This window comes from Vulpes lagopus, chromosome 2 (assembly GCF_018345385.1).
Source record: "Vulpes lagopus strain Blue_001 chromosome 2, ASM1834538v1, whole genome shotgun sequence".
NCBI lineage: Eukaryota > Metazoa > Chordata > Mammalia > Carnivora > Canidae > Vulpes > Vulpes lagopus.
The window spans coordinates 138,413,617-138,440,367 of NC_054825.1; the positions used below are offsets into that span (position 1 = coordinate 138,413,617).

General features: G+C 34.7%; 1 protein-coding gene across 3 annotated transcripts in view; it reads right to left on the bottom strand.

Annotated features, from left to right (window-relative positions):
- Nucleotides 1–26,751, bottom strand: part of VPS13A (vacuolar protein sorting 13 homolog A) — a 233,138-nt gene that overhangs the window by 167,247 nt on the left and 39,140 nt on the right. For all 3 annotated transcript variants that reach the window (XM_041740166.1, XM_041740174.1, XM_041740183.1), the window contains exons 11-17: nucleotides 23,022–23,149; nucleotides 22,720–22,826; nucleotides 21,469–21,640; nucleotides 19,616–19,678; nucleotides 18,768–18,897; nucleotides 17,863–17,957; nucleotides 17,415–17,557 (exon numbers count right to left, since the gene is read on the bottom strand). In XM_041740166.1, coding sequence (XP_041596100.1) covers nucleotides 17,415–17,557; nucleotides 17,863–17,957; nucleotides 18,768–18,897; nucleotides 19,616–19,678; nucleotides 21,469–21,640; nucleotides 22,720–22,826; nucleotides 23,022–23,149 — 838 coding nt within the window. The remainder of the gene's footprint in view (nucleotides 1–17,414; nucleotides 17,558–17,862; nucleotides 17,958–18,767; nucleotides 18,898–19,615; nucleotides 19,679–21,468; nucleotides 21,641–22,719; nucleotides 22,827–23,021; nucleotides 23,150–26,751) is intronic.

Genomic DNA, 26,751 nt, shown 5'->3' on the forward strand with positions numbered 1-26,751 from the left:
TGCTGGAGATTCAAAGTAGACAACTCTAGGGGACCCAATCATGGGGGGGGCCCCAAAATATTTTGAGATACACCTCCAGGAACTAGGACAGTTTCCTATAATAAGCATTAGCGAAAAAAACTTTCAGGCTTCAGGAAAGGAAAGGCGAAAAGAAACTGTTTAAAAATATGCCACAACATTATGTTCTTCTTAAAAAGCATGCTCGTTGGAGGAGCTAGTTAGCTACAAGCCTAACCTAATAAAGTATTATCAAAGCCAAAGTACCTAGAGAAGGGAAATACCCAACTTTAGTCAGGTCTACTATTCCACACGAGAGAAGGGAAATACCCAATTTCCCCAACGCTAGCTATCTTCTCCCACCTGAGGCAGGGAGAAGGGGAGTACTAAGAAACTTAAGGTCACAGACCAAAAGCATGGGATCACTAAAAAACAGAGAGCTAATCATAGCACCACAGAACTGTTCCCTTTCCCCCTATAGCTTACAACTCAATCACTAAAGACTTATTTACATAGTTCATTTCACCCCATACATCACACATCATGTTTGGCTATCAAGAAAACTGTCACGGCATAAGCATAGCAAAAGGCAAACAACACAACCTGAAGTGAAAAAACTATTTAAAAACTAATATGCTAAGGGTTATAATGGACAAAGTAAACAACATGCAAGAACAGATGAACAATATAAGCAGAGAGATGGAAATCCTAAGAAAGAAGCAAAAATAAATATTAAAGATCAGAAACACTATAACAAGAATGCCTTTAACAGGCTTATTAGGAGGCTAGGTGTATCTGAGAAAATTAATGCTTGAGCTGGAGAATGTATCAGTCATAAAAATACAAGAAACAGAGAACAGGGATGAAAATAACAGAATAACCAAGTGCTACGGGACAACAACAAAAAAATGCACCCTATGCATAAAAAGAATACCAGGAGAGAAAAGCACCAATTTGAACCAAGAACGACTGACAATTTCCCCAAATTAATGTCCAACACTAAGTCATGGATCCACAAAGGTCAGAGCACATCAAGCAGAATAAATAAATGCAAACAATCAAAAAACCACACCCAATTATATTTTTAAACTACAAAAAAAAATGTAAAGAAAAAAAATCCTGAAATAAATCAAAGGAAAGAACAACCTAGATATAGAGGAACAGGGATAAGGATAACATCTGCCTTCTCAGAAGCCATGGAAGCAAAAAGAGTGTAGCGAAAATTTTAAAGTGTTAAGACAAAAAAAAAAAAAAAATCATCAACTTCGAATTCTGTACTGTATGAAATTTTCCTTCAAAAGTTAAAACAAAATAATGACTAAGACAAAAAAAATGGGGAAAATTATTTAACTACATCTGCCTTTTGAGAAATAGTAAAAAGTTATTTAAAGAAAAAACCTTTAATTAATCAAATTAATATGTTCAATATAATAGTAACAATGTATTCAGTTCTATATGTTTATAAGTATGACTTATGTATATTTTTATGCTTATGTATGTTCATATATAAGTGAAATGAATAGCAGCAATGATACAAGGAACTAGAACAAAACTCAATTAAACAGGGGTGCCTAGGTGGCTCAGCCAGTTAAGTGTGTGATTCTTGATGTCAGCTCAGGTCTTGATCTCAGAGTTGTAAATTCAAGCCCTATGCTGGGCCCCATGCTGGGTGTGGAGCCTACTTTAGAAAGGGGAGAAAAAAAAAGGATACTCAAACTACAATGGGCAGGAAAAAAAAACCCATAGAAGAAAGAAAAGGTAAGAAAGGCAAAAAAAAAAAAAAAAAAAGGAACAAATAGAAAACACCGAAGATTATGGTAAATGTTAAGAGATTAAGACAGGTCATGGTCTATGAAAAAAATATTTACAAAAGACACATCTGATAAAAGACTGTTATCCACAATATACAAAGAACTCTTAAAATTCAACAACAAAACAGTACAAAAAAGGGGTGAAAACCTTCACAGACACCTCACCAAAGATGACATATATATGGCAAATAAACAGATGAAAAGATGTTCTACATCACAGGTCATCAAAGAAATGCAAATTAAAACAACAAAGATTCCATGACACATCTATCAGGCGTGGCCAAAATCTAAAATACTGGTAATGCCAAATAAGAGTGAGGATGTGGAGCAACAGGAACTCTCCTCTCCTACATTACTGGTGAGAATGCAATGGTATAGTCTTTTTGGAAAAGAGTTTTGCAGTTTCTTACAAAACTAAACATACTCTTAGCATAGGATCCAGCAGTCAGGCTCCTTGATATTCACTCAATGAAGCTGAAAATTTACATCCCTACAAAAACCTGTACACAAATGTTTACAGCAGCTTTGTTCACACTTGCCAAAACTTAGAAACAGCCAAGACAGCCTTCAGTAGGTGAATGAATAAAATGAACTGTGTTACAGCCAGATAATGGCATGTCATTAAGCACAAAAAAAAGGCCAAACGTGCCAATGAACCATAAAAAGACATAAAGGAAGTTTAAATGCCTATTACTAAGTGAAAGAAGTCAATCTGAGAAAGATACATAGCATATGATCCTAGCTACATGCATGACCTTCTTGAAAAAGGCAACAACTACCTACACAGTAAAAAGATCAGAGGTTGGAAGGTGGGGATGATGAATAAGCACAACAGAGGATTTTTAAAGCAATGAAAATACTCTGTATGATACAGTAATGGACATGTCATTGTCCAAACCCATAGGAAAACACACCATTAAGAATGAATGGCAATATAAATGATGAACTTTGGGTGAGCATGATGTGTCAATGAATGTAAGCTCATCGTTAATAAAACAAAAAAACACACCATTTTAGTGCTTGATGTTGAAAATGGAGGAGGCTGCGCATGTGCAGGAGGTAGAGAGGTAACTTCTGTACCTTCCTCCCAAATTTGTTGTAAACTTAAACTAGTTTTAAAAATAAATGAATACAGAAGCCTGGGTAGCTCAGTTGGTTAAGTGTCTGCCTTTGGCTCAGGTCATGACCTCCAGGTCCTGGGATTCAGCCCTGCATTGGGCTCCTTGCTCAGCAGGGAGTCTGCTTCTCCTCCCTCTTCTCAATCCCCCACCCCCACCCCCCACCCCCGCCCTTGCTCTTTCAGCTCCTCCCTCTCTCAAATGAGTAAATAAAATCTTAAAAAAAAAATAAAAATAATAAAGTCTTTCAAAAAAAAGTAATAGAGGAATATCATTGAAAATTGCAGAGTAAGGTGCTCCAAGAATTAGTCTCTACATTAAGCTAGCAAAAATTGCCAGAGTCAACATCTCTGCAAGTCTGGAACTTAATGAAAAACTTACATCAACCAAGGAAGTGCTTAATGAAGACAGCTACATTTCTTTTCTTTCGGAAAGGAAGCACGTTGGCATTTTTTTTTTTTAAAGGTTTTTTTTTTTTTTAAGATTTATTTATTTATTTATGATAGACAGAGAGAGAGAGAGAGAGAGAGAGAGAGAGGCAGAGAGAAAAGCAGGCTCCATGCCGGGAGCCTGACGTGGGACTCGATCCCGGGACTCCAGGATCGCGCCCTGGGCCAAAGGCAGGCGCTAAACCGCTGAGCCACCCAGGGATCCCCCACGTTGGCATTTTTATTTAACTTTCTACCATTCCCCATTCCCAAGCACAGCAGTGAGAATGCTAAGTGGGCCACATTCTGATGTGGCCTGCTGGAGCCAGCGGACTGATACAAGATGCTAAGGTCTGAATGTGTGTTTCCCTCAAAATTCACTTGTTCAAAGAGTAGTGTCGATTGTGATGGTATCTGGGGCATTTGGAAGGTGATTAAATCATGAGTGCTATGGGATTAGAGGTCTTATAAAAGAGACCCTACAGAGAACCCTAGCCCCTTAATCTTATGAAGACACTGCAAGAACCTGACAGTCTGAAATTTGGAAGAGGGTTTCTAGCAGAACCTGGCAGTGTTGGTCTGCTAGTGTTGTACTTCCAGCTTTCTGAACTGTGAGAAATAAATTTCAGTTCTGCTAGAACCAGGCTGTGGTATCTTATTGTTCCTGCTCAAATGAAGGAAGACAGGAGTCTTGTCCTTAAAATAATGATGTCAAGTGTTTTCACCTGCTTGACAGTTCCCTAAAGAACCAGTGTAGAGGGTGACCTCTATTTTGTTACCTGTCATGCAGGCAAAAGTAACATCTGCCCCAAAACTTAAAGAAATAGATTAATGATAGCTGTCTGGAACAAGAGATAGTAGATGGGGAAAATACCATCCAGATCCCAGTACCCAGGAATGAGGAGGCTGAAAGGAAGTTTCTTTGGGGAAAAAAGCTCAGAAAGGCCACAATGTAAACCATGGATGCCAGAGAGCAACACACATACTGAGGACCCAATGTATGTTCAGCAAAGACCTGAGAGGAGCCTGGGCATGCACTTCTAACAGATTTGTGAGCTCCATGCAAGCAGGGGGTGAATGCTAAGGCAGAGCTGTAGGAAGCCTGGCACAGCACTGAAGTACCACAGCCGAGAGCCAAGTACAAGGACCTAGAGAGTATTGCTCTGTTTTGGTTTTAAGAATTTAAGGAAATCGGGCAACCTGGGTGGCTCAGCAGTTTAGCGCCTGCCTTCAGCCCAGGGTGTGATCCTGGAGACCCGGGATCGAGTCCCATGTTGGGCTCCCTGCATGGAGCCTGCTTCTCCCTCTGCCCATGTCTCTGCCTCTCTCTGTCTCTCAAGAATAAATAGATTAAAAAATCTTAAAAAAAAATAAAAAAGAATTTAAGGAAATCTGTCAGTTAACTGCCTGATCACTGAAATAATGGAACAGATACTTAAGTAATCACAAATGACAAAGAATAGAGTCTTCTCAAAAAATAGTTTGGAAAATTCATTGTATTCATTTGCTAGGGCTGGTATAATAAATTATCACAAACTGAGTGTCTTAAAACAAGAACTTATTCTTTCACAGATATAGAGTTCAGATGTTTGAAATCTGCTGGTTCTTCCTGGAGGCTTAGAGGGATAATATGTTCCATGTTCTTCTACAAGATTCTTACTGTTGCCAGGAATCCTTGGTACAAGTTGGCCTGCACATATATTATGCCTATCACTTTCACCTCTCTGGCATTCTTGTGTGTCTGTCTACAAATCTTCTTCTCCAGTCTTCTTGTTTCTTGTATGTCTGTATTGAATTAGGGCTCACTCGAATCTATAGTAGATTAAACTCTAACTACTTCACTCAAATTCGTTAGTTATGAACTTCATTATATCTAGAAAGACCCTATTCCAAATTAAGGTTACAGTCACAGGTACAAGAGTTAGAACTTGACATAACTTTTCGGAGGAAATAATTCTACCCACTAAAGTCAGTACACAAATGAAAGACTACAGGCCTCAATAATAAACAACAAATACAGGTGAAAAAGGAGAATCTAATTTCCATAGTTAACACATTTTACAATACAAAATGCCAATTTTTAAACAAATAAATTATAAACCATACACAGGAAGAATGTACTAAAGATAAACAAGCTGCCTTAAATGTGCTCTACAATCTAAAGGAAATCTTGGACAAAGGTGTAAAGAAATCAGGTAAAAGATATAGAAACAATAGATTTTATATATGTATATATATGTGTGTATATATATATATATATATATATATAAACAATAAGATTTTATTTATTTACTCATGAAAGACACACAGAGAGAGGGAGAGACACAGGCAGAGGGAGAAGCAGGCTCCCTGTAAGCAGCCTAACGTGACTTGATCCCAGGACCCCAGGATCACGACCTGAGCCAGAGGCAGATACTCAACCACTGAGCCACCCAGGCATCCCTAAATAGAGAGATATTAAGTGTAAAATATGAATAGAAAATTTGTAGATAAGAATATAATAGCTGAAAGTAAAAAACATTAGAAAAAGTCAAGAGCATATGTGAGAAGCCAAAAGAATAAGTCAAATTGAATACAGACAAGTGAAATTACTGAGTCTGAGGAACTCAATGAAAAAATGAAGAGTGCCTGGGTAGCTCAGCTGTTAAGCCTCTGACTCTTGATTTTGGCTCAGGTCATGATCTTGGAGCCATATGATCAAGCTCTGCTTTGGGTTCCATGATGGGTGTGGAGACTGCTGAGGAGTCTCTCCTTCCCTCACCCTCTGCCCCATCTCCATTTCTCTCTTCCTCTGAAAAGAACAGAAAGAAAAGAGAAAAGAAAAGAAGTTAGGATAGGAGGGGGGATGGGAGGGGAAGAAAGAAGAAACAAAGAACAAAGAACTACACAGTGCCTGGGTGGGAGAGTATCAAGCAGACCTACACATGTATTCTGGGCATCCCAGAAGAACAGAAAAGGGGACAGAAAGAATATTTGAAGAAACAGTGGTCCCAAATCTGTCAAATTTGATAAAAGCCATTAATCTACCCATCAAAGAAGCTGAATGCACTCTAATAAATATCAGCTCAAAAAGACACACACAGAACACATTATAATCAGTCAAAACCAAAACGAAGATAAAATCTTGAAAGCAGCATGAGAGAAGCAACTCATCACATGCAAAGGATAGTTAATAGGTTAACAGCTAATCTACCAGAAACCACAGGGGCCAAAAGGCAGTGGGATGATACTCTAAGTGTTGAAATTTTTTAAACATCAACTAAGACTTCTATCTGGCAAATGAAAAGAAATTAAGACATTTACAGATGAAAAAAATGCCAAGGGAGTTCGTCAATAATAGATCTGCCCTAGAAGAAATGTTAAGGGAACTTACAGGCTAAAATGAAAGGACAGTACCCTATAGACAGTAACTGTAAACTATATGCAGAAATAAAAAACTATGGTAAGGCTACTACATAGGTGGATATAAAAGCCAGTGTTATTTTATTTCTGGTTCCTAACTCTTCTACTTCCTCTAGGATTTAAAGACAAAAAGCACAAATCAATCATAAATCTAGATGAACAGGCATGCAATGTATATATAAAGATGTAATTTGTGAACATAATAACATAAAGGTGAAGAACATACCTGTGTAGGAGCAGAGTTTCTGTAGATTACTGTAGCTAAGTTGGTATGGATTTAAACTAGACTGTCTTAAATTTAGAATGTTAATTGTAATTTCCATGGTATCCACCAAGACAGTGAATAAAATGTATACAGAAAAAGAAATGTGGACAGAACCAAAAAGAAATCAAACAACAGAAAGGCAGAATTGGAGGCACTGGGGTGGGGTGGGGGGAGTATAAAGACATACAGTAAACAAATGGCAAAATGTCTTAAGTATTTCCTGGACAGTAATCACTTTAAATGTCAATGTTATTAAACTCACCAATTTAAAAATAGAGAATAAAAAATAAATAAATAAATATAAAAATAGAGACTAGCAGAACACATGAAAAAACATGATTCAATATGTTCTGCACAAAAGACTCACTTTACATCCAGACACAAAAGCTGAGGGTGAAGGGATGGAAAAAGAATCTGTGCAACTTGTAACCAAATGAGAACACTATTTACATTAATATCACACAAAATAGTCTTTAATTAAAAAAATGTTCTATAACAAAATGTTCACTTTATATTGATAAAGGGTAAATTCAAAGATGTAAATATGAATCCCCACATTGACAAAACTCAAGAGAAAAATAGACAATTCTACAATGAGAAACTCTAATATATCATCTTCAATAAATGCAGAATATCTAGACCAAGAAACAAATAAAGTAACAGAGAATCTGAACAAAATTATAAACTAATTATATTTAACTTATATAGGACATTCCACCCAACAGCAGAATACACAGTCTTTTCAAAGGTAGGCACATGGAACACTCTCCCAAGACAGATCCAGACCATGTGCTTGGCCACAAAGCATGTCTTTAAAACTTCACAGAGTGAAATTATACAAAAAATCCTCCCCAATCACAATGGCATTAATGTTGGAAATCTTGGAAGTAAAAGCCTCCACCCCAAGATTGCTAGAACTCATACAGCAATTTGGTAGCGTGGCAGGATACAAAATCAATGCCCAGAAATCAATGGCATTTCTATACACTAACAATGAGACTGAAGAAAGAGAAATTAAGGAGTCAATCCCATTTACAATTGCACCCAAAAGCATAAGATACTTAGGAATAAACCTAACCAAAGAGGTAAAAGATCTATACCCTAAAAACTATAGAACACTTCTGAAAGAAATTGAGGAAGACACAAAGAGATGGAAAAATATTCCATGCTCATGGATTGGAAGAATTAATATTGTGAAAATGTCAATGTTACCCAGGGCAATTTACACGTTTAATGCAATCCCTATCAAAATACCATGGACTTTCTTCAGAGAGTTAGAACAAATTATTTTAAGATTTGTGTGGAATCAGAAAAGACCCCGAATAGCCAGGGGAATTTTAAAAAAGAAAACCATAGCTGGGGGCATCACAATGCCAGATTTCAGGTTGTACTACAAAGCTGTGGTCATCAAGACAGTGTGGTACTGGCACAAAAACAGACACATAAATCAATGGAACAGAATAGAGAACCCAGAAGTGGACCCTGAAATGTATGGTCATCTAATATTCGATAAAGGAGGAAAGACTATCCATTGGAAGAAAGACAGTCTCTTCAATAAATGGTGCTGGGAAAATTGGACATCCACATGCAGAAGAATGAAACTGGACCACTCTCTTTCACCATACACAAAGATAAACTCAAAATGGATGAGAGATCTAAATGTGAGACAAGATTCCATCAAAATCATAGAAGAGAACACAGGCAACACCCTTTTTGAACTCGGCCACAGTAACTTCTTGCAAGATACATCCACAAAGGCAAAAGAAACAAAAGCAAAAATGAACTATTGGGACTTCATCAAGATAAGAAGCTTTTGCACAGCAAAGGATACAGTCAACAAAACTAAAAGACAACCTACAGAATGGGAGAAGAAATTTGCAAATGACATATCAGATAAAGGGCTAGTTTCCAAAATCTATAAAGAACTTATTAAACTCAACACCAAAGAAACAAACAATCCAATCATGAAATGGGCAAAAGACATGAACAGAAATCTCACAGAGGAAGACATGGACATGGCCAACATGCACATGAGAAAATGCTCTGCATCACTTGCCATCAGGGAAATACAAATCAAAACCACAATGAGATACCACCTCACACCAGTGAGAATGGGGAAAATTAACAAGGCAGGAAACAACAAATGTTGGAGAGGATGCGGAGAAAAGAGTATTACACTGTTGGTGGGAATGTGAACTGGTGCAGCCACTCTGGAAAACTGTGTGGAGGTTCCTCAAAGAGTTAAAAATAGACCTGCCCTACGACCCAGCAATTGCACTGTTGGGGATTTACCCCAAAGATTCAGATGCAATGAAACGTCGGGACACCTGCACCCCGATGTTTCTAGCAGCAATGGCCACAATAGCCAAACTGTGGAAGGAGCCTCGGTGTCCATCGAAAGATGAATGGATAAAGAAGATGTGGTCTATGTATACATTGGAATATTACTCAGCAATTAGAAACGACAAATACCCACCATTTGCTTCAATGTGGTTGGAACTGGAGGGTATTATGCTGAGTGAAGTAAGTCAATCAGAGAAGGACAAACAGTGTATGTTCTCATTCATTTGGGGAATATGAATAATAGTGAAAGGGAATATAAAGGAAGGGAAAAGAAATGTTGGGAAATATCAGGAAGGGAGACAGAACATAAAGACTCCTAACTGGGGGAAACGAACTAGGGGTGGTGGAAGGGGAGGAGGGCGGGTGTTGGAGGGGAATGGGTGACGGGCACTGAGGTGGACACTTGACGGGATGAGCACTGGGTGTTTTTCTGTATGTTGGTAAACTGAACACCAATAAAAATTAATTTAAAAAAAAAAAAAAAAGGAAATCTTGGAAGTAAATTCCAAAAGTTTCTGGTAAATTTCCAGAGGGAAAACTTAAGTTTCTCAAATATGGGGCAACTGAACAAAATATTCTTAGTCAATAGGTCAAAAAAGGGCAAGGAAAATTAGAAAATACTTTGAAATGAACATAAATTAAACGCAGCATGACAAAACTTAAGGGATATATCCAAAGTGATGGCTCATAAGTAAATTTTTATCTCTAAATAACCACATTAAAAAACAAATATATCAAATCAATAGCATTACTTTATACCTCAATTAGAAAAGAGAAAACCCAAAGCTCACAGAAATAATAAAGACAACAAAAACTTGCCTCTTTGAAAAACAAACATACTTAAAAAAATCTTTACCTACACTAAGGAAAAAAAAGACACAAATAACTAAAGTCAGAAATGAAAGTGACAGTATTCCTACATACTTTGAAGGAAAAAAAAAATTATAAAAATGTATTGCAAATTATAGGACATAAAGAAAATATATATCCTAAATGAAATGGACAAATTCCTGGAAACATACAAGATTACAAAACCTGACTCAAGAGAACAGAAAATCAGAACAGATCTATAACTCAAAAGGAAACTGAATCAGTAATCAATCTCCAAAAGTAATCAACCTCCCAACAAAGAAACAAGATTCCAAGACCAGATGGTTGGTTTTATCAGTGATTTCTATCAAATATTTAAAGAATATCAATCCTTCTGAAATTAATCCGGAAAACAGAAGAGGGAGCACTTCCTAATTCATTCTGAGGCCGGAATTCCCCTAATACCAAAGTCAAGGAAATACATCATGAGGAAAGAAAAAAGTAAAAAACAAAACTAAAGGCCATCATAAAATTTAAAAAATAATAAAATAAATAAAATAAAATAAAATATAAATAAATAAATTAAATTAAATTAAATTAAATTAAAATCCCTTATGAAGACAGATGCAGAAACTTCAACAAAATACTAGCAAACCGGGGTGCCTGAGTGGTCAGTTGGTTAAGCATCTGCCTTTGGCTCAGGTCATGATCCTAGGGTCTTAGAATCCACCCTGCACTGGGCTCCCTGCTCAGTGGCAAGTCTGCTTCTCCTTCTGCTCCTAACCCCCATGCACACACACTCTCACTTAAAATACTAGCAAACCAAATTTAACAGCCTATTAAAAAGACTACATCATGGCCAGGTAGGATTTATTCTAGGAATCTATTTGATGGGGGCTGCAAATAAAAAAGCAATAAAACAATCTATTAATAGAATGACAAAGCCACAAGATCATCTCAAACAATGCAAAAAAAAATTATTCTAAAATCGTTTAAAAAAATTTTTTTTCAAAAGTAAGGAATACAGTGTACTTCCCCAACCTGCAAAGGGCATTTATATATAAAAAAAAAACAACAACAACAAAACACAACCCACAACTAGAATCATACTCTCTGGTAAAAGATCAAAAGCTTTCCCTCCATGAACAGACAAGGATGTTCACTTTCAACCCTGTTCTAGAAGTTCCAGCCAAGGTAATTAGCCAAGAAAAAAAAGTTAAAGGCATCTAATTGGAAAGGAAGAAATGAAAATCTCTACTCATGGATGGTATCACTCTACATGAGTGAACAACACAGGGGTTAGGGGCAATGACAATACGCATAGTCAAAAATTCAGATATAACTTCAATCTCACCAAATTCCTAATAACTTCTCACGGATGAGAAGCCTTACCAATAGCATAAACAGTCCACTGACATATATTTTGTGATATGCGTTTTATACAATGTTCTTAAAATATAGAAGAAAAAATTTTTAAATCATAAGGGAGAAAAAATACATTTGCAGTACTGTAAAAAAAAAAAAAAAAAAAAAATTCACAGATAAATGAACCCATGCAGTTCAAACCCATGTTGTTCAAGGATCAATTGTATGTAGAAAATCCCAAAGGATCTACAAAAAAAATAGAGTTAATAATTCAGCAAAGTTGCAACTCACAAGATTCACATGCAAAAATCAACTGTGCTGCCATACACCTACAATGAATAAACTGAGGAAGAAACTGACAATTCCATCACATTAACATCCAAAATGGTAAACATTTAAGAAAATATTTAACCAAAAAAGTGTAAGACATGAACACTGAACAAAAAATTGTTGGAACAAATGTAAAAAGACATAAATAAATGGAAGGATATCTATACTCATTGATTGGAAGACTTACTATTGTTATGATGGCAATACTACTAAAAGCAATCTATAAATTTAATGTAATCCCTATCAAATTCAAAGTAGCTTGTGTGTGGAATGGAATATACAAATCCTCAAATTAATACAGATTTGCAAGGTACTTCAAATATCCAAAATATTCTTGAAAAAGTAGAACACGATAAAAGACTTGCACTTTCCAATTTTAAAATTTACTACAAAGCTATAGTAATCAAAGCAGTGTGGAAGTGACATATGAACAGACACAATGAGTCTATAGAATGGAAGGAAATAGAATTAGAGTCCAAAAATAGAGCCATGTGTCTATGGCCAAATGATTTTCAACAAGGGTAACAATCCCCATCATTCAATGGGGAAAAAATAATCTCTTAAACAAGTGGTGTTAGGATACCTGGATATCCACATACAACTTAATCAAATTGTATTTATTCACTGTCTACCCCACATACAAAACTTAACTCAAGGTGGATCATAAACCCAAATGTAAGAGTTAAAACTTTAATACTCTTACAAAATATAGCACTAGATTTCCATAATCTTGGATTAGGCAAACCTTCTGAGATATAACATCGAAAGCATAAGCAATGACACAAAAACCCCAGATAAATTATACTTTATCAAAATTAAAAACCATGCATCAAAGGACATTATCAAGAAAATGCAAAGAGAAGTGAAAGAATGTAAGGAAAAGCTAAATATCACATATCTAGAGTCTAGAATATATATTATTACAATTCAACAAAGAATAACTCAACTAAAAAATGGAGCCAATGAAGATGTACAGAAAGTCAACATCCATATGAATGGATGCTCAGTATCATTAGACAATAAGGAAATAAAACTGAGAAACCATATTTCACACCGAAAAAAACAGCTGTAATTTAAAAGCACAAACAAGAAAATAAGTATTGGTAAGAATATGGAAAATCTGAAATCCTTGTACACTGCTGATGGAAATGTAAAATGGTGCAGCCCTATGAAATCCACATTGGTGCTTCCTCAAAAAGTTAAAGTTAGAATAATGCTATAACTCAGCGATTCTATTCCTAGGTACATAGCAAAAGAATTTATACTCAAATCCACATTCATGAATGTTCACTGTGAAGTATTATCACAATAGCCAAAGGGTGGAAAGAACTCAAATTTCCATAGAATAGATGAATAAACAAAATGTGGTAAATACGTACAATGGAGTATTATGCAAGCTTAACAAGGAATGAAATTCTGATATACACAACAACACAGATGAGCCTTGAAAACATTACGCTAAGTGAAATAAAGCAGACACAAAAGGTCACGTAATGTATGATTTCATTTATATCATACATCCAAAAACAGAAAGCAGACTTGTGTTTTCCAGGGACCAGGAAGAGGGGAGTAATTCTTAATGAGTGTGGGGTTTTACTCTGTGATAATGATATTTTAACTAGATAGGGGTGGTGAATATTCAAAATTATGAATATACTAAATCCCACTGAACTGTATTCTTTAGAATGATTAATTTTATGTCAATTTTACTCCAATAAAGAAAATTCATTAAAATAAAATTAATGAATTAGTGAATGCATACACTACAAAAATAAAAAATTCCCAAATCACTAACATACCAGTTAAAGATACTTGAAAAAAAAAGTAACCTAAGCCTAAAGCAAACAAAATTTTAAAAATAAAAAGATTGGAAAATAATTTAATAAAACAGAGAATGAAAAAATATAGCAAAAGCAAAATCAAAGCTCCTTAAAAAAAGAAATTTAACTAAATTAAGAAATAAGAGCCAAGATTCAGAAAAATTAGGAATGAAAAAAGACATTATAACCAATCTCACACAAAGAAAAAGATTACATGGTAACACTAAATAACTACATGTCAGCAAATTCGACAGCTTAAATAAAATGGACAAATTCCTAAAAAGGAACAAACTACTGAAACGGACTAAAAAAATACAAAATAAAAACCACAAAAAATCTAAATAGACCTAAGGAGAAGTACAGATTAAGTTCATATTGAAAAACTTCTTCCCACAAAGCTCAGGTCCCTACGACATTACTGGTGAATTCTACCACTAAACATTTAATAAAGAATCAATACCAGTTCTTTACAAACTATTCCAAAGAGGAAGAGAACACTTCTCAGCTCATTTTTAAAAACAGTATTATCCTAATACAAAAAATACACAAAGCCATCACAAGAAAACTATAGACCATCATTCTCTTACAAACACAGACGTACAAATCCTCACCAGTAAACCAAATCCAGCTATATGTGAAAAAGACCATACATATGACCAAAAGAATGTAGTTATTTTATCACGTGAAAATCAATTAAGGTAATACACCATAAATCAAAAGAATAAAGGACAAAAACTACATTTTCATCTCAAGGGACAAAGAAAATGCATTTGACAAAACTCTACTCAACTTTCATGCCAAACCACCCCCCCCCAAAAAAAAAAAAAAAAAACAAATACTAAAACCTCAATAAACTAGGAATAGAAGGAAATTTCTCAAAACTGATAAAAGGCATCTATGAAAAACCCACTCTTTCCATCATATTTAAGAGACTAAGCACTTCTCCTTAAGAACTAGAAAAAGATGTCCTAAAGGCAATTAAGAAATGAAGAAAAGGTGTCCACAATGGAAATATAGACGTAAAACTATTTCTATTTGTAGATGCAATGCTCAAGTATGCAGAAAATCCTAAGGAATTCACTAAAAACTACTGGAACTAATTAACAAGTTCATCAAGGTTGCAGGGTACAAGATCAATATACAAAAATTACAATTGTATTTTTATACATTTGTAATAAACAATCCAAAAATGAAATTAAGAACATGATGCCAAGTGTAATAGTACTGATGGGGTTCAGGACATACTGCCCCCAAAATATGGTACCTTGGTATAGTGAGTATTTTAAGTTGAAGGGCTTTGAGAAAATAGTAGCAGGAAGATCACTCCGACATTCCCCTACCCTCTCCCCTCTCAAACAGACAGAGGTCATAAAACACTCACATAACATGTACCCTCTCTATAGCTAGAGGAAAGAGGCATCCTTATCTCTAAAGGCAAAGGTAAACTGAAAAGAGTCCTAATGAACAGGACTTGCTAAGTTTCCCCCAGTCTACTACACCTATCTTACACTCCTTGACCTATCATATCCCTCCACAACTGTCCACTCTTCATCAGACCTAACACAGTCTACTCTAACTGGTTCTTTGGATCTACATTTCATTATGAATGCATTTCCGTTAAACTTTTATTGAAATAAATCCATATGCTTCTCCCTTGTTAATCTCAAAAAGGGTTGAGGAAAACTCTTTCCTCCCATACAGCATCATAAACAATGAAATACAAGAGAATGTATTTACCCAAAAAGGTATAAAACTTGTACTCTGAAAAATATGAAATAATTGTTGAAATTAATGAAGATCTAAGTAAATGGAAAGGCATCCATATTCATAGGTGTTAAAAATATACCACTTAAATTTCAGTACCCAAAACTGATCTACAGATTTAATAAAGTCTTTATCAAATGTAAACTGAAATTTTTTGGCAACCATGGACAAGATGATCCTAAAAGATACAAAGAAATTCAAGAAAATTAAAAGAGCTAAAACCATCTTGATAATGATACAAAACTGGAGGATAAACTTTCTGATTTCAAATTTTATTACAAAACTATAGTCATCAATACAGTGTAATACTGGCAGAAGGTTGTATAGATCAATGGGAATAGAGTCCAGACATAAATTCTTACATTTATGGTAAACTCTTTTTGATGAGGATACGGAGATCATTCAATGGAGATATAAGGTCTTGCAACAAATGTTGCTGGAACAAATGAATAATCTCATGCAGAAGAATGAAATTAGACCCCAAACTCACACCATATATAAATGTTAACTCAAAATGGGTCATAAATCTAATTTAAGAAATAAAAATGTAAAATTCTCACAAGAATATACAGAAATTTATCCTTGTGTCCTTGAGTTAGGCAAAGACTTCTTGAGTCTTCATTGCAACAAAATAAAAAATAAACTGGACTTCATCAAAACCAAAAACATCTGGCAAAGAATACCATCAAAAAGTGAAAAGAAAAAAATGACACAAAATAATTATAAATTTCTTATGAGATAAAAGATTTTCATCAATAATATACAGAGGACTCTTAATAAAGAACTGTTAGAACCAAATAATGAAAAGACAATTCAAGTTAAAAATGGGTAAAATAAGTTAATATACATTTCTCTAAAAAATATACAGAAACAACCAATAAGCACAAGTAAAGATGCTCAATATTGTTAGCTATCAGGGAAATGCAAATCGAAAGAGTAGTGAGATACCAATTCACACCCCTTAGGATAGCTGTAATCAAAAGGATAGGTAAGTGTTGGCAAGGATATAGTTTAATAAGAAATCTTATACACTGACTGTGGGAATATAAAATGGTGCAGCTGCTTTGGAAAACAGTCTGACAATTCCTCAGAAAATTAAATACAGAATTACCATGTGAGGAAACAGTTCTGTTCCTAAGTATGTACCCAAGAAAATTTAAGACTTATTGTCCATACAAAATATGGTCTGTAAAAATCCATAACAACATTATTTGTAATAGCTGAAAAGTAGAAACAAACCAAATACCATCATCTGATGAATGGGCAAACAAAATGTGGTATATCCACACAATGGAATGCGATAGAAAAAAATACTAATTCTTGCTATGCTATAAATGAACCTGGAAAATATCATGCTACATGAAAGAAGCCGAATGGAAAAGGCCATATATTTTATGATTCCTATTCATATGAAATGCCCTCAACAGACAAATTCTTAGAAATAGAAAGTAAATTACTTGTCATCATACAATGGAGAGAGGGGAGAATGGGGAGTGACTGCTAACAGGTATAGGATTTCTTTTTTTTAGGGTGTAAAACTGTACTAGAATTAAGATAATGGTAACTTGCACGTGAATTAAGTGTATGACATCAAGAGTGTGATAAACAAGTTCTACATTTTAAGATGAATTGCACTGTATATTAATTATATCTCAATAAAATTATTTTTAAAAACAAAAGTAAAATATATTCCCAGATAAAACCAAATTGTTGATACGGTTTCTTTTTGTAGAGTGTGATGGCTGACATTTTTGTTTTATTCTTCAGTGTCCTTCTACATTTCCTTACCATAGAGTTTTCTATTGAATTTTTATTACTTTAATAATTCTAAAATATAAGTTCCTAAAAATATATAAGGATACATTAAACCATAGTACCCTTACAAAATACTGTAAGACTTATAATCTAACTTCCAACCTCACACTGAAATATTTTCCTTCAAGGAAAAGAAAAATACTTACTTAATGGCTTGTGCTCCTGGTCTTTGCACAATCAAAGTGCTAAATTCTTCTACTACAATATCCAACAGCTCAGGTGTCTCTTGTTTTTCTCTTAGAACAATAGACATGCTTTTCAAGTGAACAAAAAACTTCATGGCTTCAAACTAGAATATATTGAGAGGAATAAAATGAAAAGAAATATACATATAAAGACAACAAAAACTCTTATTCATAAAGTTTATTCCTTCCAATAACCAAAAAATATTTTAAAAACAACCCTTTATATGTTAAAGAATCACCACATTGACACTACAAAGCACGGGCAATTTTTATTCTTACCTTGGAAACTAAAATATAATATGTACAGACCAGACAAGGACAATACAATAAATAACATATTTCTGAAAGGATTAAAAGTAGGCATATCTAACTATTAAACTCTCAGGTATAAGGCAAGAAAACATCTTACTGTTTTTGGCAAGGTGGGATCAACTGCTGTTTCACTATAGCCAATTGCTTCATAGAGTAAAGTTTTTTCTTCAGGTGTCAACATCTCTTCAAGAACTATAATCATAAAAAAGTGTTTTTGCATTCTTAACTGGTAAGATAAAACTAACCCACAATTAAGCTGCCTTATCAAATTGGCAAATTTAATTCTGTTTTTATACTTTTAAGAAATTAAAAATTTAATTAAAAAAAGGAAATCATAAGCACTGAGTGTTAGGATGGGATTGGCAATTTTAGAAGGATTAGTCTCCAAAAATATAAATTGCTAAATATATAAATTTAGCAATACAAATTTCTAAATATTTGAATTAAGCAAGCTCACAAAATGACTAACTTAATGGTATTGTGCTAAATAACATACTTAGCATACAACAAAAGAAGCATTAATATCATAATTTCCCATTTTACAGGTGATAAATGAGGTTTTGAGAATTTCAATAATTTGCCTGGGCTACATTGCTAGTAAGTAATAGATCTAGGATATAATCTTAAGCCCCTAAGTCTTCAAAGCTATGATCTTAAACATTTGGTAAGGAAATAAAAACCTTTCTAAGAAACAATTTCAACAAAAATTTACAATGCCTTATACTCTTGGGAATTTTTATTACTATGCAACACACATTCATTAAATCTGGAACATAATGTTCTTTTGTAAACATTAAGATAAAAAACTCAATTTTTGTTTGGTGTATACATTTTCAATGTTTTAATGTAATTTCATTGATTAAAAGGATAAATCACATATGATATAAATATATGCTTATCTTAGAAAATTTTCTACAAAATTTTATTTTTACATCTGATGATGAGCTGCACTAAATTAACCTGATGATTAACTGCATTACTAATAAAATGAAATGGACATACTTCCAGGTTTAACATCTGGTTGTTCTTTACTTCCTGGTTCTGACCAAGTCCACAGCCAACTAAACCATCCTTTATTTTCCTCTGAATCTTTTGCACCTTCTCTGAAAATCCTATATCCAGCTTTCTTTGCCTAAAATACATAAATTTTCAAATAAATGATAAATTATCCTTTATTTAGCAATCTCAAGAGAAAAACTACTTTTCTAAAATTTATTCCAGTGAAAAAATGTAAATGATATACAAACTGAAAACAAAACACAGTAACTACAACATTAGCCCAACATAAGAATTTAGGATTTCCATGGGAAACCTGGGTGGCTCAGTGATTGAGTTATCTGCCTTTGGCCCAGGGCGTGAATTCGGGATCCAGAATAGAGTCCCAAATTGGGCTCCTTGCGGGGAGCCTGCTTCTCCCTCTACCTGTGTCTCTGCCTCTCTCTCTCTCTTTCTTTCTCTGTCTCTCACAAATAAATAAATAAAATCTTAAAAAAAAAAATTTAGGATTTATAGGTAGTTAACCCTACTGTCTTACAAGTAATGGTAATCTCACCAACCCTCCTAAAATTGGATTTTCACCTTCATATGAATTGTTTGATAATTATCTAGCAAGAATTATTATTTAGTCAAAGTATTTAACATAAATTTTTTCACCACAGGATCTGTCTAGTTTAAATGGATGGGGCAAAACACTGAATCAATTTTCTTATACCACAAAGAAGTAAACTTGAAGAAGTAAACTTTTAGGAAACAGTATATTACAGCACAACACTAATAATATCACTGTTATCTGTCAAATCTACATGGAATCTAGATTTATTTTTACCAATTGAAAGATAATCTAGAATTACCTCAACTTCTGCCTGTTGTCTTGATATAGTTATATTAAATACATCCAAGGTCTTTTCCAACTCCTTAAAATATAAACAAAAATGTGTTTGAGTAACTTCATAGAGTCTACACAAAGATTATAAAAATTATCAAACTTCAATATATAAGCTAACAAACTGACACAATAAGATATAATAGGATGCAGAAAATAGATCATCCATCAGCATAGTATTTCTGTTTCATTCTGAGAAGCCATGCTTGTATATTATGTCAGCTTGAAAATTAGTAATGATAGAGTAACTTTCTTAAAGAAATCATACATGTCATGCACATGAGTATCACAGTAAGATTTACAGACACATACTAAAAGATATCATATAGGCACTGTTTAAAATGATTTTTATTTGGGTTTTAACTACAACTAAGGGTAAACACATTAGTGTCACATTCAGGTAAAAACACAATTCTAAACCCTTCATATTATATGCATAGTTGGTGTGTCATCTTTAGTATATTCCAAGTAGATCCAGATACACTTAAACTTGTTTTGAAATTCTACACTTTCCAAAGCTTTTATGGCTACTGAAATAAACTAAATTAAACTAAATCTGGGCAGCCTGGGTGGCTCAGTGGTTTAGCACCACCTTCAGCCCAGGGTGTGATCCTGGAGACCCAGGATTGAGTCCCATGTCAGGCTTTCTGCATGGAGCCTGCTTCTCCCTCTGCCTGTGTCCAGCACTGTGTGTGTGTGTGTGTGTGTGTGTGTGTGTGTGTCTCGTGAATAGATAAAATCTTTAAAAAAAATAAAATAAAATAAATCTTTCATCATATCAATACATTATTTCCATGACCTCTTTTAAGAGTTTCATGCTAAAATCTTTTCTCCCCCAGGAGAAGTAACCGTAATCTATTATTGTCTAGAAAACAACCCTTCATTCAGGGTTCTACTATCCAGTAGACTTGGAAGATTAAGGTTAAGATTAAAAAAAAAAAAAAAAAAAGTAAGGAAATCTGTAACCACCCAAAAACACTCTAAACCCAAACATCCCTAATAGTCTGGGTCTGCAAAAAGTCTCTTACTTCAAAAATAAAAATAAAACTCAACCTTGAGGGGGCTCCAAATCAGAAATTGGCCTAGATTCAGAATGGTTATATTAATTTCAAGAGGCTACCTCCCCTCAGTCTCCCTAAACTAAATATCATCCACTCATAAAGCAATCCCTTCTAGAATATACTATAATGCTAACAGAAAAGACTAGTATTTAGGGAAACCTCAAGACAGATAATGAAATGTAAAGTTGCTGGTAAAGACTAGAAATGCCAGAAGAATAAAAAGAAAAGGGACTCTCTATGGGCAGAAAATTCAGGAAAGTTCATACAAGAGATGGGACTTAAGTCGAGCTTGAGAAGGAATAAAACTGGGATAAACAGAGATGAGGAAAGGCGGATGGGACTTGGCTATAATTCTAAGCATAGTATGTATAAAAGACAGGAAATTTATTTAACTACTGCCATTAGATGGTAACAGGAGAAATGGAGTGGTGACAGATAACATAAAGCTTTGAAACTGACACACAGAAGACTGGAACCAATGTAGCAAATGTTAAAAAAAAGTCATAATGTGAGGCTTCAAGTTACTATTTGCATGAACCCAAATCTCTCCAGATTTTGAGAATAATCTCCAATTTCAACAGCTCCCAGGAGAGTATCACCAGAGTTTATATCACCCAACTGAAGTGAAGAATAGGACTACAAAACAGTCTAAGTAAAAGAGAATGGTCAGTAAAAAATAAAAATAAGTAGGAAGTGTTAGTCACTAAAGACTGAGAAGTCATGAAGTACAAAATACTCAACAATTTTAAAAAATGCTAACCTCCAAAGCGATGAGAATTTCACCAGCTGGCTTCTTAGTTGTTATCTTTTTTTTATACAGGTCTTTATACTTCTTCATCTTTTGCCTGTGTTCTCTAATATGCTTCCATGACCACATTCGTAACCGGGGGCAGACATTTACTTCAAGAATACCATGTATAGCATAAGACCACCTAGTTAGAAAACAGAAACAAAACCCTACACTTAACACCCTCCAACCAACAATATTAAAAATAAAGTTGCTTCTGCTCCAAAACAACATTCATAACTATACTACAGAGACTATGAAAATGGTGTACTATCTGAGCACTTGATTTTTTCCCAGCCCAGTTTGTATTAAGACTACGTTATTAATATTTTCTCTTTCCTTAGTGAAAACAAGCAAAACCACTGAATTTTGTTAGAAAAAAGACATAATTCTACAGAAGGACTATTAAAGTATTACTTGGCAAACAGCACTTTAGCCACCTGAACAATAATTAAAAAGTCAACTAAAAGAGTAACTGCAACTTCTAGAAAACAGCAAGAGCTTAATAAACAGAATGAGAAGGCTTTTGAATTTTAGAAAGGGGCTGTATTTTATAGACTCATATAATCTGATGTTCAAGTTTAGGTTTAAAGTATATAATATGAAAGTTTGAATTTTTTTTTAAAAAGACACTGCTTAAAAAAAAGACACTGCTTGACACAAACTATAGTCTTTAATAATCCCAGAAAATTCAATTTTATGCCGTATTTTAGAAATCTAAAAAAAAAACTGGATCAAGCAATTCTACTCCTGGGTGTTTATCTGAAGAAGAAAATGAAAACACTAGCACAGAAAGATATATGTTCCCCATTATTCACTGTAGCATTATTAACAATAGTCAAGATACAAAAAAACCAACATGACCATCAAATAATGAATGGATAAAGAAAATGTTTTTATATACACACACACACACACACACACACACAGTTGGATAGTGGAACATTATTTAGTCAGGAAAAGGAATGAAATCTTGCCATTTGTGACAACATGGATGGACCCTGAGGACATTATATAAAATGAAATTAGTCAGAGAAAGATAAACTCTATACAATCTTACTTACATATGTTATCTTAAGCTGTGCATATTTGAAAGTTGCTAAGAGATCTTAAAAATTCTAAAGAAAAAAGTTAACATATACAAATATCAAATCATTAAGTTATAAACCTGAAACTCATATGTCAAATTAGACCTCAATTTTTTTAAAATGTAAGTCATTTTACCATTCTCTGGCATGATAGTGAAGAGGTACATCAGGTTTGAATTTCCTGTATGGCAGATTTTGCGTCATCATATCAACTGATTCAAGAAGCTCCATAACACTGAAATACTAAAGAAGGAAAAAATTAAGCCTTTTTATTACATGTTTAAGATTTTTTTTGTTCAACTGTTAAAAAAGTTAAATTCTTGACTTTTTAAAGATGTTTTCATGTAACACTGAGGAACTTTGAAATACATTTAAAATCTTAGTTCTGCTTTTATCAAATTATAGCTCACAATTTAAAATTTCATCTAAAAAAATCACCTGTGGTTTATTGAACTCAACTGCTATATCATGTAACTCAACATCCAGGTTTATCTTAGGGGCAGAAAAGTCAAAATCTGATCGCCGATTCATCTGAAGTTTGGCATTAGCAGATATGGGGCGAAACACTGAAAGATAACATAGATATCAAAAAGATAAACTGAGTTATATTTCAAGAGTCCCAAAGTACTAAAGAGATGAAATGGAAAATATTGACTTTCATTTCTTATACTGTCTACTTTCCCAGATTGTCACACTGCTATAATTTAGTCAGATGAACTGTCATTTAATAAATGGAGAAGATTCTTTATCTTTTTCCTACCTATAATTCATATTTTAAGTAAATGAAGACTAAGTGAACTCCCCCTCAAAATACCAATGTAACCCTTAAAAGCAAGAACACTATAAAAGGCAAAAATAGTATAGTAATATAATCTTAACAAAAATATACAGTTTAAAAGATTTACATTAAAAATGCTAAGGGAGAAAAGATTTTATTTGACCCCTGACTTCCATTACAGAATTATAATTTCTGAATTTCTGATCAGTTTTTTTGTATCCATCTGCTCTGCTTTAACTTGTAAAAGGAGAGGTGAGAAGATGAATCAGAGTTAGCCCAGGATAACTTCTTGGTTCAACCCATAATCTAAAATGGATTAAATTCAACCCTTTATATTTAGTGCCAAAAAGAATAAGAATATTCTTGCAGAGCAAGACTAGAAATAGCAGAATCTATATAGAGATCAACTATTAAATTTTAAGTTAATCTATATAAAACCATAGTATGTTCCTCTTGTTTTAATCATTCCTGAGGCACAGCACTTAATTTTTTTACACAGTGAGCAAATATATTCTGAACTTGTGTAGGACAAGAAGATATTCAACAAACAGAGACTGGTTAAATTCATCATGGTACATCTATACAATAGTATGAGTACCATACAGTGAAAAAGGAGAAAAACTTACATATACATAAATGGAAGGAAAGGGTAAAGAAAGGAAAGTTTAGGGGCGCCTGGGTGGCAGTTAAGTATCCAACTCTTGGTTTCAGCTAAGGTCATGATCTTGGGTGTTGAGATTGAGCCCAGTGTCAGGTTCTATGGTTGGCATGGAGTTTACTCCAGTTTCTCTCTCCGTCTGCCTTTTCCCCCTTCACCTTCTCTCTCTCTCTTTCTCTAAAATAATTTTTTTTTAAGTTTTAAAAATGTAGAAAGCAAAACCACCACTATCTGAAAAATAAAAGTATTCCTCTCCCCTGGCTTTCTTACGTTACATACAAGACTGCACAACCCCCTATACCCTCCCTGGTTGCAATCTCCATCCATCCCTAGATTACAACCTCTCCTGTCTCTCTCTGATTTTAGCTCCTGGCAACTCTAATTTCCAAGTGATTTCAACATACAAATTGATCTTTCCAAAACCATAGCCTCTCAGAGCCTTGTACTCTTCTAGATCTTATCATATCTATATGCTAGACCTCTCCATAAATCCAGTCTCCAGAACCTAACTCTCCTACCACCACCACCTCTCTAGTACTTCAATACTAAACCTTCAGATCCTGTGGGACCCACATTCATTGATCCTGTAGCTTTTCTCTGTCCTTCACCTCTGCTTCCTGTTCTCAGTTCCCTCTCTTCACTATTAAAATTCTATGACCAGTAATTTAATCATTCCCCTGAATTCACTCTTCACTCCTCTGTCTTCTCACTTTGTCAGTACTTACCAAGCGAAACCCTAATTCTGGATAAAAACCCCCTCCATTTACTCTACATACCTGTAACCTACCTGAGAAGTTGAACTTGGTTGGGGAAAAAAAACAAAAACACAATCACATGGATTGGTCTCACTTTAATGTCATAAATCCCAAAGATCCTCAATGTTGCTGAGCAATCATAAAATATTTAGTCCAGGATAGGCCAAATGCATACCACACTGTATTTTTGTACAACCGGTGAACCAGGAATGATTCTTATACCTTTACAGGGTTGTTTAAAAGAAGCAAAGGAAGATACGTGACAGAGACTTCAAACTGAAAAATATTTACTATGTAGCCCTTTATAAAAAAATAAAAAACTGCCCAACCCCTATTCTAGCCCAGTGGCTCTCAAAATCTGTAATTAATCAAAATCATCAAACTCACCAGGAAAGCTTATTAAAACATAGATTTTTAAGGCTCACTCTCAGAGAATCTGATTCAGATATGCCTGGAATAGACCTAGGATTTCTATTTCTAGTAAGTTTCCAGTAGTCTGAACCACACTTCGAAAACACTACTCTAGTCAATTCACTCTCGTTTATCTACATGACTATTTCATAGCCTCTCCTCCCTCCAAAATCCCCAATACCTCAGATATTAAAAAATAAAAGCTCATAAGAGAAATTCCATAAACTCCTACCCAGTAGAAGTCCTAATACCCAGTAGTAGGACTTCTCTCTTATACCTAAAATCTGTCTCATAAATGAACTAATCATGTTCATTTCCTCTGTGCAGCAAAGCACTCCACTTGCACATGAGATTCTATCTCCTCCTACCCATATGCCATAAAGAAATCATCCTTTCTCTCTCTTCCTTCATTTTTCATGTTCTATAGATCCTTTCCATCTTATAAATAAGCTGTTGTCTCTCTCCCATTAAATAAAAAACAAACAAAAAGAAGCCTTCTTTTCTAATTCTTTTCTTTACCAGGTAGCATAGTGTTAGACATTGGAGAGATACTGCAGGAGGAGTTATGCTTCCTGGTTCTGATGTGCTCATTTCAGACTCCTGAAAGTGCCAGGGCTTTTCCACAGCTCAGATCCTACAAAGTGACTCCTACGAAAGGCAGCTCCCTCCACTGTCCAGCTCCTACAGCACAACAGGTTTCTTCAGCACCAGCTGGCTGAGTGCACGGCAGCTAAGCAGCAGTTTTGCAGGGAAGTGCCTCCTCTGAGACAATGCTCCATGAGAAATGCTAGTTTCTGAGGGCAAATGTCCAAGAAGTTTAGAGGCACAGCACCACAAAGACTTTCCCAGCAGTCAGTGAGCCCTAGTCATGTCCTTTCCAATAAGGTCTAGATCTCAGTGCTGAGGCAGGCAGACTCTGTTCTTTGGGCACTCCATCTCTGTCCTTGGGTAGGGGTAGTTTTTTCTATTATTCCTATACTCTTTAGAGTTCTACTTTTTATTAGCCAATCTCTTGTTACTCCAATCCTGTGACAGTATTTCTATTAAAATTCCTCTGTGCAAACTATTGTGTAGTTTCTCACTCATCAGGCTGTCTATTAAATGCAGCAGGAAATGACAGTAGGGCAAAGGAGAAATAAGTCAAACCTAGAGTGATAGGAGAACCAATAATACATGGTAGGCAATCTCATCTGTTCTCAATGTTTCCCTTGAGGAAAAAAATCTAGAAAATAAAATACCCATTTCCTGGCTTTGAATTGGTTTCAAGAGTGAAACAATGGTTTCAAGATGTAACAACAAGAGTCACATCAAGGGCGCCCAGGTGGCTCAGCTGGTTGAGCACCCAACTCTTGGTTTGGGCGCAGGTCACAATCTTGGGTGGTGAGCTCAAGCCTGCATTTTTTGGCTCCAGATTCTTTCTCACCCTCTGTCCCTCCCCCAGCTCATGTACATGGTGAGCTCTCTCGCTCTCTGTCAAATCTTTAAAAACAAACAAACAAAAAAAACACTTCAGGAAATTAACAAAGTATAATCATAAAGGCAGAAGAATATAGCAAAGAATCACTG